Genomic DNA, 13,346 nt, shown 5'->3' with positions numbered 1-13,346 from the left:
TTGATTTCTACGAAGTAAATGCTATGTAAGAATTTCCAATAAAGCAATGTACTTACAAACACACTACCTGGACTTTTGGTTCTTATTGCTTTCATTGTAGAGTAAAACTCCATTACAAAGTACAATTATTTATGGTGGATTATGTTTTATTGCAGATGAAAATGACCTTCCTCTAAGGGGGGTAGGTTCAACGTTGACTGATATTATGTCACATAAACATCAGGTCCTGGTTATCTTAAAAAGAAGGCTCTACCTTTAAGATAAAACAGACTCAGCTGTGTTAGCATTTTGCAAGCCCCTCAAGATCACAACTGTTATATTTATTGTCAGGAAGGAAAACTCAGCAAACACATATTGTACGTGCATGCAATGCTTCTGCTCAAGGTGGAAATGATTTTATAAAGCAGCTTCATTTAGCATCCGAAACCTGCTCATTTCTCTTCCTTAAGCCTTAGTTTTGTATAGTTTGCATAGAACGTAATTTTTTCCTCATCTTAAAATAGATGAAGTTTGTCAGGCATAACACTTCCCCGTGTAATGTCCACTAACTCTTTAAGAATCAGGCTAGATGTCTCCCTCTGCAGGGAACTCCTCTTACTGGCCCTCACACCCAGGTAGGGCACTGCTTCCCTGGTGCTCCCACAACACTGCACACATATCCCTACCATTACACTTCCACACTGAGTTAGGAGTCTGTTTAAAATTCCATCCACCCAGTTAGACTTGGGGCAACTTTAAGGCAGAGAGCGTGTCTTACTCACATTGCTTCATCCCGGGCACCTAAGCATGGTGCTGAACACACAGGAGGAGCTCGTTATAAGCTTTCTAAATTAAAAGGTAAATGAATGGGTGCACTGAGAGTCAACTGGGCAGGTATGAAAGTTCTATTTCCACCCAGGGATGGACTAGCACTGTTTTCCCTGAGATCAATGTGACAATGACATGATGCTGGATGCAGGATAAGGATGAAGACCAGAAAAGAATAGGAAGAGGAAAAGGAGATGCCCCAGGAATGAGAAAGGGCCATGACCTGAGAGCAGCAGGAAAGCAATGTCACCCCAGGGTGGCGGGAGCCAGTTAGGGCCTTTGTGATGTTGGCTGCAGGGGTGGTTGTCAAATCACGATTCTTTTTTTCTTCTCTCTCTCCCTCCCTCCCATCCCCCTCTCCCTCCCTCTTTCCCTCCCCCATCTTCCTTCCTTCCTTCCTTCCTTCCTTCCTTCCTTCCTTCCTTCCTTCCTTCCTTCCTTCTTTTTATTATTTACTTTTTAGTTCACCCCTATGATTTTGTAATACCTTTTTGCAATTTCCCGTCTCTGCTGAAAGACCTGATGAAACTCTGCTTGGCAAAGCTCTGAGGACAGAATTCTTGTCCCTGCTCCTTCTCCTCACCCTTCTATTTTAAGGACCATTGAGTGGTAATGAGGAAATCACGTGGGAGGATTCTATCACTTTTTCATTGCCAAAAACATGGAGATTTTTTCCTTGTGTTTTAATATGGGTGGTGGGGTTGGGGAGGTGGGGGGAGAAAAGCTTTTCTTTAATGTGAGCCTCTTCCTTGTCCTCAAAAGACCTTTTATAGACTCATCAGTGCCCAGGGCTGCAAGGACATCCACGAATTCCTTCCTCCATCTGTAGTGTGCAGTGTTCTTCTCATTGTCTCCCCACTTTCTTTTTTTTTTTTTTTATTGGTTTAGCTTCCTGAAAGGAGTCAAACATGTCTTCGATATTTTGCTGATCTGTTTTTACTCCTTTGTCATCCTGCCCCAAACTTCAGCCCCATGTCCAGCCACTGAGGCTGAGGAATAAGCTGTAGACGAGCAACTCGAAGACCAAATACACATTGCCCACGCCATTAGTAACGATTTGCTGTAAGCCAGGAAGACTGGGGCTGGGGCTGGCCTGCCCAGGGCCCCCAAGAAACACCTGCTGGAGACTCGGGGAGGGTAGAGGTGTGGAAACGGCTGGTTTCTACGTTCAATGTTCGTAATCCCTAGGCCACTTATTCAAAACTGTGTATGTACTCAGGGGAACATTATGGTATTCATTTTTCTAATCCATTCAATACTAATTAGAAAATAAGAACAGTTATTAATTTTTACAGCAGACAGTTTACAAAAAGAAAAGAGTAAGTTCATGTACAGGAAATATGAGGCGATTTTTCTCTCCAACAGAAAATGGATGGGGTGTGATATGATGGAAGCGACGGTGCAGCAGAAGATGTAAAGGGCTCGCTGTGATTAGTGATCTAGCTGGCCGCTGACATTTTAAAATTTGGGAAAAAGATGAAGCAAGTCCCTTTGTTTCTTAAAATATTACTGCCTCTTCTCTTCCTGTTGTCTGATGTAGGCAAATGTAGTCAATACTCTGAAACAACGTGCTAATTTTGTAGCTTCAGAAAGAAAATTCTATGTTTTCCAGGAGCTTGTAAACATTCTCCTATACTTGCAAAGGACACACAAATACAAAGAGGACTTCATATTCGGTATTTTATAAAGTTCTTGGAAGCCATTTTGATGGCACAGCATCGACACTACCAAGGCTACAGAAGAGAAGAAAAATATCCACCCAGATTTAAACCATTCCAAGGACAGGAAGTTGGACACATCTAGAGGCTTATCCATTTCAATACTTCAGCCGTTGAGAGCAGCAATTCAGCCTTCAGAATTACTTACGAATAGTCTCTCTACCTTTTGCGTATCATAGTCCTCTTTTTATTGTTGTGTAAACATATTTTTTTATCAACACTTAGGAGAAAAACAGTTTTAATAAACTATAACAAATGTAAACGATAGGATTCATGAGGGTAATTAGTCCAAACAACTGGCATACTTACAGTTGCATTTCTTCTGCACAAACCTAAGCTTGCATGCTGTTCTGTAGGTGGAGAGTCGGATACGATCCAGATCTTGAGCCCCTGGTGGGGGGGAGAAACGTCCACATATGGTATGCCATGTGTGTGGAAAGGGATTTATAATATTTACAGAGAAAGCAACTACAGATATAACCCATTCACTTAATTTGATTTGTACCTTTATTAGAACACAAACACAACTTTAAGACTTGAAAAGGTCTGGCCTCACACCCCTCAAACACTAGGGGAAAAGAACACAAGTATCCAACACGGGAGATGAGGTTGTCAACCATGTTTGTGGGCCAAGGAACACAGCCTCAGCCCTGCGGTGTCTGCCGCTTCTGAGAACAATCTAGTCAAGCTGTGACTTAACCAGCAAGATGACAGCACTATCATCCAATAACCATTGTAGATGTGCGGTGATTGGTCATCAGAATACAGCTGTGAGGTGAGTACTCGCTGAAAGCTGGGCCTCTTTGCTGTGTGACTAATTGCTTGTAGAAACCTCAGTTTTCTCATCTGGAAGATGGGGGTGATGATACTACTACTAATTATTTTACAGAATTATGAGGATACATGAGTGACTATAATTAAGCACAGAGGGCACTGCCTGGCACGTAGTTCGAGCTGTGTAAGTATTCATCAGTATTACTAGGGTCTATCCTGCAAACCTGCCTGTCAACCTCACAGGAGACTTTCTAAAAACAACCACTACTCTTTTTTATACCGGAGCTTCCGTTTCCTCTCTAACATAGAGGTACGTGTTCCCCATATTCTTCAACTACTTTCCTCATTCTACTCTTCCTCTCAAGAATCCAGCATGGTTTCTGATGCTCACAGCACCAGGTCTGAATGTTCTGCTCAGAATCCAAGCTCTTCCCATGCCACCTACCCAACGGTATTTCCCACCACCCTCTACCCAGGACCTCTGCCCGGCTTGGGCGAGTCTCCACACAATGCCCTGCAGATGGGCTCTTTGTCCCATTCACACCAGAGATCCTGGTGGTCCTCCCACCCTTCTCTGAATGGGCTCATCTCTAGACTGTGTCTAAGACAAAGCAGACTTTCAACAAATGTCTGTTCTTTTCTGCTTCTCAATATTTGGCATGCGTTAAGCCCTGTTTATGGTTCATAACAGATATAAAGGCAGAGAGCTATTTTTGACATATATTGAACTTCACCAGTAAAAGTGCTACATGAATGCTTCAAAATATAATAGGGCAGCAAGTAAATGAGCTGGCCTAGAAGTAATTATATTGGGAGGCCAATTAAGTGCTTTTCTAATCAAACTCGGGATGAATTAGCACGTGTCCTGCACTGAGAGCATCAACATTCCCTTGATTCAAACTGATCTCTTTAGATTCATTCACAAATGATACCAATACTCCTATTGCTTTATAGTTTTATAAGGCAGATCATTAAACATTCATTCTTATGAGAGTTGATTACTTGACAAACAGGCTCATTGATACTGAGTTCCTGAAGAACCAAAGAGAGAGGGCTTAACCCTCACCCAGTGCAGGAATTCTCCTAAACGGAGAATGTTCTCAAGAGCGGGACAGGTAGACAATGGCCATAGAAGATTATTTCCAATGATAGGAATGATTATCACTTGTGAAAATAAATGAGCTTTAGAGTCAGTAAACCTTAATCTGTCATTTCCCAGTTATGTGAACTTTGACAAGTTTTTACTTGGTCTCTGATTTCTTCATGTATATGGAGATAACAGCATCAGCTTTACCAGCTGGTAACCTCTGAAGCTTGTATATAGTGAGCACCTACTAGCAGGTGGGACTCCTAAAAAGGTTTCCTGTACATTTCCTTAGCAACAATAAGTGATAGAAATTCCTTTTTTATATTTGAGCTTTAATTTGCCTCCTGATAAATTCAATCCACTTGATGTGATTTCCCTTCTAGAGACACAGAAGCTTTGCTTCTAGCCACTTGATAATTTGCACATTGGGAAGCACCTTGATTAGCATCTTCATTACCATCTGAAGGCTATGTAGAAAAGCCCCTGCTGTTGAGGAGTTTAAAGTTTGGCGGGGGACATAACCTCTTGACCTTTTGACATTGGAGCCATTCAACTCCATAACCATTGCAAGCACAATGTCTATCACAGAGTGAGGCCTACAATAGGGCTTCAATACGTGGATGTTGCTATCATTATTCTCTATTACCATCAGACAGTTTTGAGACCTTCATCCATTCTGGTCCTTCTGCTCTATGGCTGGCTCGTATCTCATTGAAGTGAGATATACAAAATTAACCCAAATTTGCCTCCTCTGTATAGAATATATAGAAAGCAATCATGACCAGTTTTGATAGGGACAATTATGAGTGCAATTAATTTTTTTTTTATTTTACAGAGAGAGAGAGAGAGAGAGAAAATGGGAGAGAGGGGCAGAAGGAGAGAGAGAGAGACAGACAGAGAGAGAGAGAATTTTAAGCAGGCTCCATGCTCAACACGGAGCCTGATGTTGGGCTCGATCCCAAGACCTCAGGTTCATGACCTGAGCCAAAATCAAGAGCTGGGACGTTCAACTGACTGAGCCACCCAGGCACCCCACGAATGCAATTTTAAAAAATAAATGGCTCGTTCCTCTAGTTCTTTTCATTAAAAAGCTGAAAAAAATCATATGTATTTACATATGATCACATCTTTTCTATTTTCTACTTAAATGCTTATTTGGAGGCTGAAGATAGGACTTCATATTTATCTGGTTAGTTTCTTTTAATTTTTATCCCATGCTTGTAATTGTTCTGATAGTTTTAAAATTTTTGATTTTGCCACTGGGATTTCCAAGGGCCTTCCCAGTTTTGTGTCCTCTGTAAATCTGAGAGGCTCATTTAGAAACTTAATTCTCTAGGGTTCTGGATAACCAGAGACAGAGAGACTATCAGAAATACCTGAACACTAAATCTGCCTTTTTCCCTGATGAGGATGTACTTTTACTGATGCTGAGCTTGGCTCAACGGTCAAGAGAGTCTCAGTATCTGAAAATAATCCTTTAAAAGAAGACATTAGGGACATAGATTAGTTGCATGAGTTCTTTAAGAATAATGATAATCCGCAGGTATAAAAGGGCTGTGATGCAGCAGACAATTAAATGTCTTAGTTCCAGCAAAACTTTATCCTCTGAGGACAGAAATACTAGCTCCTCTGCACCTCCCTCTCATAGAGGCTCTAGGGGCAATTTGGCAAAGGTGCACCTCTCCTACATGTAGTAATGATGATGCTTAGGGACGGGAGTGCTTAGGGAGTTCTCCCCTGCCCTATCATGATGTGGACTTAACTGACCCTCTTTTTGTTCAAGAATCAGGAAGGGGTCTGAGGGTCTCTAGATGTTTCCTATTTGTAGAAGTTCTTCCTGGCTGAAGTTCAAAGGGGATGCACCTTGCACAGACCATGTAAGTGGCAACCACAGGATCCATCTGGATCCTGGGACCCGAAAACGCTGAGCTGAGACATGCTGCACAGGCTCTTGCTCTGCTTATCCCCCTTGTTTAAAATATTTATTTGTCCCACCCCCAATAAACCAGAAACTTAATTCAGTTTTACATGGGTAGTCTCTTCTTGAAAGTCTATAAGTTTGTAGTTTGCTTTGGGAGTAGTTGCAGGTCTTCTGTGTCCAAGTTATTGGTTAAAACCAAGCACCTGAACAGGGCCACACATAGACTCTTCTAGTATACTACTAGAGGCTGCCTTCCAAGTTGATTGACCCATTGCTTATTCCTGCAGATATGGTCACAACACCACCTATAAATCAACCTAATTGTATGGCAAACTGACTCACATCTCCAACACATGCACAACATAAGAGCCTTTGTCAGTATCTTGTTGAATTAAGGTTCATTTTTATGCTATCGTATTTTCCTGAGCTAGCAGTCTAGGAGCCTTATTAAAAAGGGAAATTAGCTGACTTAATTCCTTTATAAAAAAGATAGAATTTGAATAAATGCATAAAGAAGTCAATAGAGCAATCCTTGTTCTTAGCATGTTGAAATGTCTAGGATTAGCACTATATTTTTTCCATCACCTGAAAATGAATCCATCTTATCATAAAACCTACAAGTTCATACCCTGGACTCTCAAGAAGCCATATCCTTCCTTCTTGATAAAAAATGAGTATAGCATTTCCCTATTTTTAATTTTTTTGCAATGGTCTCATTATTTCTGAAAAAAATGGATGATATTTTTCCCTGTATTATTGTATCACTGGGATATAATTCTTTAAAACATGCAGATTCAACTCATTTAAATAATACCTTAGATTTGCTTCATAATTATACAGAAGGGACTGGGGCTAAATAATTAAGGGCAGAGATGAATATTACTGTCTCCACTTCTTTATATATTTGAAACTTTTCATAATGAACATTTAAAGCTAATCCACTTAAGGCAATTTGATGCTCTTGTATCTTGTCTTCCAATCTCTCATATCCACGTCATACTTGGAAGAAAGTGATAAAGACAAAAACAAAGTGCAGTTAAGAAATTCTGATTGATCACACTGCTAATCTCCTACAAATCCTGTTTTTCCTTTCTTTTGTTCTTCCTTTCAAGATTTTTCTCTGCTCTTCCTCTCTGTCCTTCCTTTCCTCCTTCTCTCCCTCTCTTCCTTCCTCCTACCTCTTACATTCTTTCCCTCCATTCGTCCATCTATCTATTTATCCAACCAACCAACCAACCAACCAACCAACCAACCAACCTATCTTACCTACTTCTTGGCTTTAGTTTTATTACATTCTAATAATTTTTAAAATTTTTGTAATTATTTGTTTTGAGAGACAGACACAGTGTGAGTGGGGGAAGGGCAGAGAGTGAGGGAGACAGAATCCGAAGCAGACTCTAGGCTCTGAGCTGTCGGCAAGAGCCCGACGTGGGGCTTGAACCCATGAACCATGAGATCATGACCTGAGCTGAAGTCCGACACTTAATCGACTGAGCCACCCAGGTGCCCCTAGTTTTATTACATTCTAAATAGTTTCACACAATTAAAGATTATTTTGCCTTTCATGTTTGATAGCTCATTATAAAGCCTTTTATAAAGTCATTAAGATAATTAAATATCTCATTCATTTTTCAAATTTGCTCAACAAATATTTACAGAATAAAGATGAAGCCTATGAAGATTCCATGTCTGAACTCTTCCATGCTTGCTGATTGTGTGTGTGTGTGTGTGTGTGTATGTGAAGTAGAGAGAGAGTGAGAGAGAGGTAAAGGAGCTAGGGGGTCAAGGATAATGGTCAAATTTCTCTCTTAGGACACTTAGTGGGGTGGGGAGGCCCTCTCTGAGCCAAGGTACAAACAGGAGGCATAGGTTTGCAGGTGCGTGAATGCAGAGTTCAGTTTTGGGCTTACATGGATTGAGATGCTTGTGGATGTCCAAGTGGAGATATCAGCGGCAGTTGGAGATACAGATATGGAACTCCTGACTATGGCATACATTCTCAGAATTACCAACAAACATAAAATGTAGCAATTTGTCTTAACTGGGCCAAGACTGGGAATATTCTTCCAAGAGAAGTCTCTGCATACAGCCATGGGCACTGTTAGTGGAATAAATGGTGAGCCCACCTCAAGTTGTTTCATTAGTAGAAGCCTTGACAGTGAGGAAGCAAGGCTGGAGGGACACTGACTTTATATGCTGACTATTCTGGATAAGATGGTTCAGGAGAACATGGATGTGGTTTTGAAGGACTCCTTGAAACTTGGGAGCCATGACAATAAAGGTGAAGCCTTGAGAGAAAGTAAAATTGTATATGGAGGGAATTGTTCAAGAACAAAGCTTTGGTATGATCTGGCTTCAGGGTGTCTGGGATCTGCTAAGAGACAGAAAAAGAGAAAGGCAGTGGTCAAAAACAGCAGGAGACCAGACTTGGGTGGTGACATCAGAAAGTATTTCCAGGATGGTGACCCATGATATTAACATCTTAAAGAGGCTGAAGAGCAAGAGAAATGAAGAAGCAAGTGGAAATAGTCCCTGTACCCACCATGGCCTATAGTGGTGTGTATGGTGGGCTCATAGCAGTGGGCTCATTCGTGTCGTTGTTTTCAATTTTTGAAATCAATTTTCCTAAAAGTCACAGTGTGCATTGCAAAATCATGCTGTAGGTTCCATTCCCATTAGCCACGTGCTGACTTGGAGTCCACTTCCTGAAGAGCTATCTGCCTTTGAAGGATTCGGGTGTTTTCCAAGTACCTACACATGCCTCCCTTTGATTTTCCATCCCCCCTCTGTGCAGAGGCCAGTGGTATCATTGTGATTTCTCCTCAGGCCCTTCCTTATCCTGTTAGATAGCCTTCCTTATTCTGAAGGAATGTCTTCCAATCACTCTCCTCTGATTAAAACCTACCTATCCTGTGCCCTGTAGGCTTTTAAACCAACATTTATTCAGCATCTATAGAGAATGGATTTGAAGGTAAAGGTCTATGGTTTACCTTCTTTAAGCTACCTTAGGAAGCATTCACAACAATGACTGACAAGTTCATAAGTAAGTGTCATATAAGGCCGAGTGATGTCCTCTGAGAGCAGAAAAACAGAGAAGGTGATTTAATTCCAAGAACAATTTATTCTGCTAAAAGCCAACCTGATAAACTTATTTGAGTTGATAAACTTATTTGATGGCTGAAAAGCCAAGGTGAGGATGACATTTACATTTAACTAGTCTTTTTAGTTTTAATCTAAGGTACCAAATAAACTGATAATTAGGGCATTATACTGAAGGGAATTTTTGGTTAAGGGCAACCTGTCTAGAATTTCTTTAATCGAAGTTGGTGGCCACAGAGTTAGTGTTTCGTTTTGCTTTTTTTTTTTTTTTTAATACAAGGCTAGTCTTTTTTTGCTTATATGTGAGTCCACGCTATCCTTAATTTCATTTCTTTGCCATTTCTTTTTGCTTCTGAGGCCTGTGGTTATGAGCTCAGAGTAGATGTTTAATGCATACGTGCTGTAATCACCTGAATTTGCCTAAATTTCTTACCAGTTGTTCTTATCAATTATTGTTCTCTGTTCGCTATGTCCTTTGTTCTCTGGCCTTTGTAAGGCTAAGGTGCCTTAACATTTCCCTGAGCCTGACTAAATTTCCAGACAGGCTTCTTCCTGACTCTAAGCCTCTGAGCTCCTTTTCTTAGAGCATTTACTTTAGAAAACTTTTCATCGTAAATTCTCTGTCTGCCCCTTTGAGAAGTAATCTCCTAGCCTCTCGACAGTTTTACATCCCAGAAATATCTTTCTTAAGGACCTGGGAACCAAACCTTTGAAATGTAATCATTGGAGCAGATCTCCCAGTCTCTGTGGATGGTAGAAGCTTAACTTCCTAATTGGGACAACTGGCAAACACAACTGATCACCTTCCCCACGAATAATCTTTAGGACTTTAGCAGTAGCTCGCTACTAGCTCACTCTGGTATTTAAAAACCCTCCTGCCTTCCAGGGAGTTGAGTTCAATCTCCCTTCTCTCGTGTGATAGTCTTGACTGCATTGCAATAGTCTTGAATTAAGTCTTCCCTGCCTTAACACCTTCACATGCAATTTTTCTTTGGCATTTGTAATTTCCGAAACAAAAATCTCTTTGGCACTTCCTTTTGCTGTTTAAAAAATAATTATTTCTAGAAAATACTCAGCTGACCAGATTTACAATTTCCTCCTTCTTTTTTAGCTCCCTCACAGATTCTTGGAGGAACTTACTTTCCAAGGCCTGAGGTCAGTCTTCCCTGTTAATAGCTTCCTTGTCTTTTTTTGCAGTCCCTCAGAGAGAGTTGCTGGGGTAACCCATATTATTTTTCAACTATTTCACACATTCTCAGTGAGATCACCTTTCTCTTTTGTATGACTATCTATCGAAATCAATTCTTCCCTTTGAAATCAGCCAGTTGTCTTATCTGGCAGAATCTTGCTGTGGACATGTCCTACTTAGTGTTGATCTAAATATAATGCTCACGAAAGCATTGTTAAGGTCAGATATGTTTACCTGTTTTTGGCCAACATCTGAGTCTATTATTTAGCATACTCAAGGAAAAAAGATACATCTTTGTGTGGCTTGCTTAACAATTCTGATCACTAATTAGAAGAACTCATAAAATGATTTAAGGGGTGCCTGGGTGGCTCAGTCAGTGAAGCACCTGACTCTTGGTTTTGGCTCAGGTCATGCGTTGAGCTCTGCGCTGACAGTGAGGAGTCTGCTTGGCATTCTCTTTCTCCCTCTCTCTCTCTCTGTCCGTGCCCCACTCACACTGTCTCTCTCAAAATAAATAAATAAACTTAAAAAATAAAAAAAACGATTTAATAAAGTGCACGATGCATGACAACCTTGAGAAGTTTCTATGAAAACATAAAGTTACAATTTGGGAACGAATGCAGTTTTCCTGTCTCTCTCACTTGAAACACTTAGAGCTTTTCTGTTTCTGTGGCTGCAAAACTTATGTCCATCATCCTTTGATTCAGACAACTTTAACACGGGAGACATTTGTGACATATGTATTTGTGCCAGGAATTGCCCCAGGTAGAATTGCCCCAGGAGGAACTGTGACAGGGGACTTAAACTTACATGAGTATTTACAAAAGCATCAAATAAGCACATTTTTTAGAATTCTTGCAGTGTGTTGGCTGGTACATCTTTAATGTAACAAGGATATTCAAAGCTTTCCTCCAAGGCTTTACCGGTTCGTTATGTTAAATTTTAATATAGTTTTCTTTTTCTGACAAACCACTGGCCCATAATGTATGTGGCTCCTGACTTTCAGTCTAAGGATCTATGGTATGGAAGGACACCTGTGTTGCTTTGCATTTTGTGTAGATAAGCAGCAATAATTAGGTTTCTTCCTCTGTTAGATTTGCATCAACAAAGGTCACAACTCCAGGTGACCGGCCATGCCAGAAGTGAATATACAGGACCAAATATGGCCTAGGAAATTGGAAGGTCATGGCTGCAATTCTCTCAGGCACTTCAGACGTGTCTCTGAAAGTGGAAAAAAGCAAGGAGCATGATTGAGATTTCTCACATCAATTTTAATTTTCTTTCCTTTTTGTTAGTTCTGATGCGGTCTCGGTGCCTCCAGATTATTGGGAAATGATAAAGGAAAATATGAATCTTATTATCTGGGACTTTCCTTTATCTGCTCCCGACCCTCATTCTTGCCAAATCAGTTCCAATCTTCAGTGGAAACCTAATTTTGTCTAGAGCCTTCTCAGACAGAAAGGCTTACAACTCATGTCTGCTCATCCTTATTCCCTGTGCAGGGAAGGAGAGATAAAAAGACAATAAGGGAATTGTACTTTTTTCTTTATAAAATGTAATTTGAGGTGGGTGCCCCCACCATGTCAAGTTCTCTTTTTTCTAACATGGACATGTGCTATCATATTGCAGTTAAGACATTCAATAATTCGTTTCACGAATTGTATCTAGTGCCTACAATATGCCAGATGCTGTGATAATGAGGGGGCATGAACACAGACTTTAAAATTTTGTGGACTGTATTAATGCCAACACTAAATAGTGGTTATCACGTGTCTGTGTGTGGGTATACACGCGTTCGGCTCAGCGAAACTTTTTCCTTCATAGAAAACATACACTCCAGTAATACATTATGATGATTCACTGACTAGTTTAACTCTTACCTGATAGGAAGCAAAAATGCCTAAATGTACATTTTATACAAAGAATTTAGGGTTTTAAGGACAAGCACAAGTGCCATAAGGATTAAATGGTTATTTCCAGTCTTTCTGTGAGGATTCAATGGAAACTACGTGGTGTTCCTTAAAAATTCCATACTTACTCATCTCTGCAAACAGCTGTCTTCTTTCTGCCATGGTATTTCCTCTTTTCCCACTATCTTCAATCATTCTATGAGACAAAATGGTTATAATGTTATTACCCTCCTGCTAATGAGGCAAACAACCATTTCTATGTAAACACACTTGCTATAGTTATGCCACACACACAAACTATTTAAAACTGTGTATTTAAAAAGTATAGCTTTACTTTCACTAATTTAAATTGCCACGCATATTTTTCCATACGCGATGTTGTTGTAATTGTTGGAAGGGTATAAAATTTTTATTTGCTAACATAAAAATAACCACAATAGCAGATGACCTTGTGCAAAACTGAATACAACCATCTGCCATCTGTTAGGTGACTCATTTCACATATAGTTTCTCTTTCAGTTTTGGGAATCCCTACGAAGAATATAGAACAGATATTATGGATTCCATTCGACAAATGATGAGATTGAGAGTCTCAAAGTGAATGGCGTAGACATTTGGACTCCAGACCACTTTGCCTTCCTCCATATTCTGCAGGAGGCTGTCCCCACTCACCTCAAATCTCAGTTTACAAGGAGGTCATTTTCCAAATATTGATCTCTCATTTGAGTGTTTGGAACCTGCAACAGTTTTTCTGTATGTAATAATTTCATGCAAGGTGGTTAGGTTCACATCTCTCTACTTAACCATACCACTGTCTGCAGTAACCATTTAAAAAGTACTA

The 13,346-nt window shown here is 40.2% G+C and overlaps 1 protein-coding gene across 28 annotated transcripts in view; it reads right to left on the bottom strand.

The window, feature by feature from the left end:
- DTNA (dystrobrevin alpha) overlaps window positions 1–13,346 on the bottom strand; it is a 352,058-nt gene that overhangs the window by 114,088 nt on the left and 224,624 nt on the right. For all 28 annotated transcript variants that reach the window (XM_053206596.1, XM_053206598.1, XM_053206597.1 and 25 more), the window contains 2 exons: window positions 12,634–12,701; window positions 2,835–2,915 (listed from right to left, as the gene is read on the bottom strand). In XM_053206596.1, coding sequence (XP_053062571.1) covers window positions 2,835–2,915; window positions 12,634–12,700 — 148 coding nt within the window. In that variant the 5' untranslated portion in view covers window position 12,701. The remainder of the gene's footprint in view (window positions 1–2,834; window positions 2,916–12,633; window positions 12,702–13,346) is intronic.

Source organism: Acinonyx jubatus, chromosome D3, assembly GCF_027475565.1.
Source record: "Acinonyx jubatus isolate Ajub_Pintada_27869175 chromosome D3, VMU_Ajub_asm_v1.0, whole genome shotgun sequence".
NCBI classification, from domain to species: domain Eukaryota; kingdom Metazoa; phylum Chordata; class Mammalia; order Carnivora; family Felidae; genus Acinonyx; species Acinonyx jubatus.
Note: the sequence above shows the minus strand (reverse complement) of the source record. Positions and strands in the feature narration are given on the sequence as shown.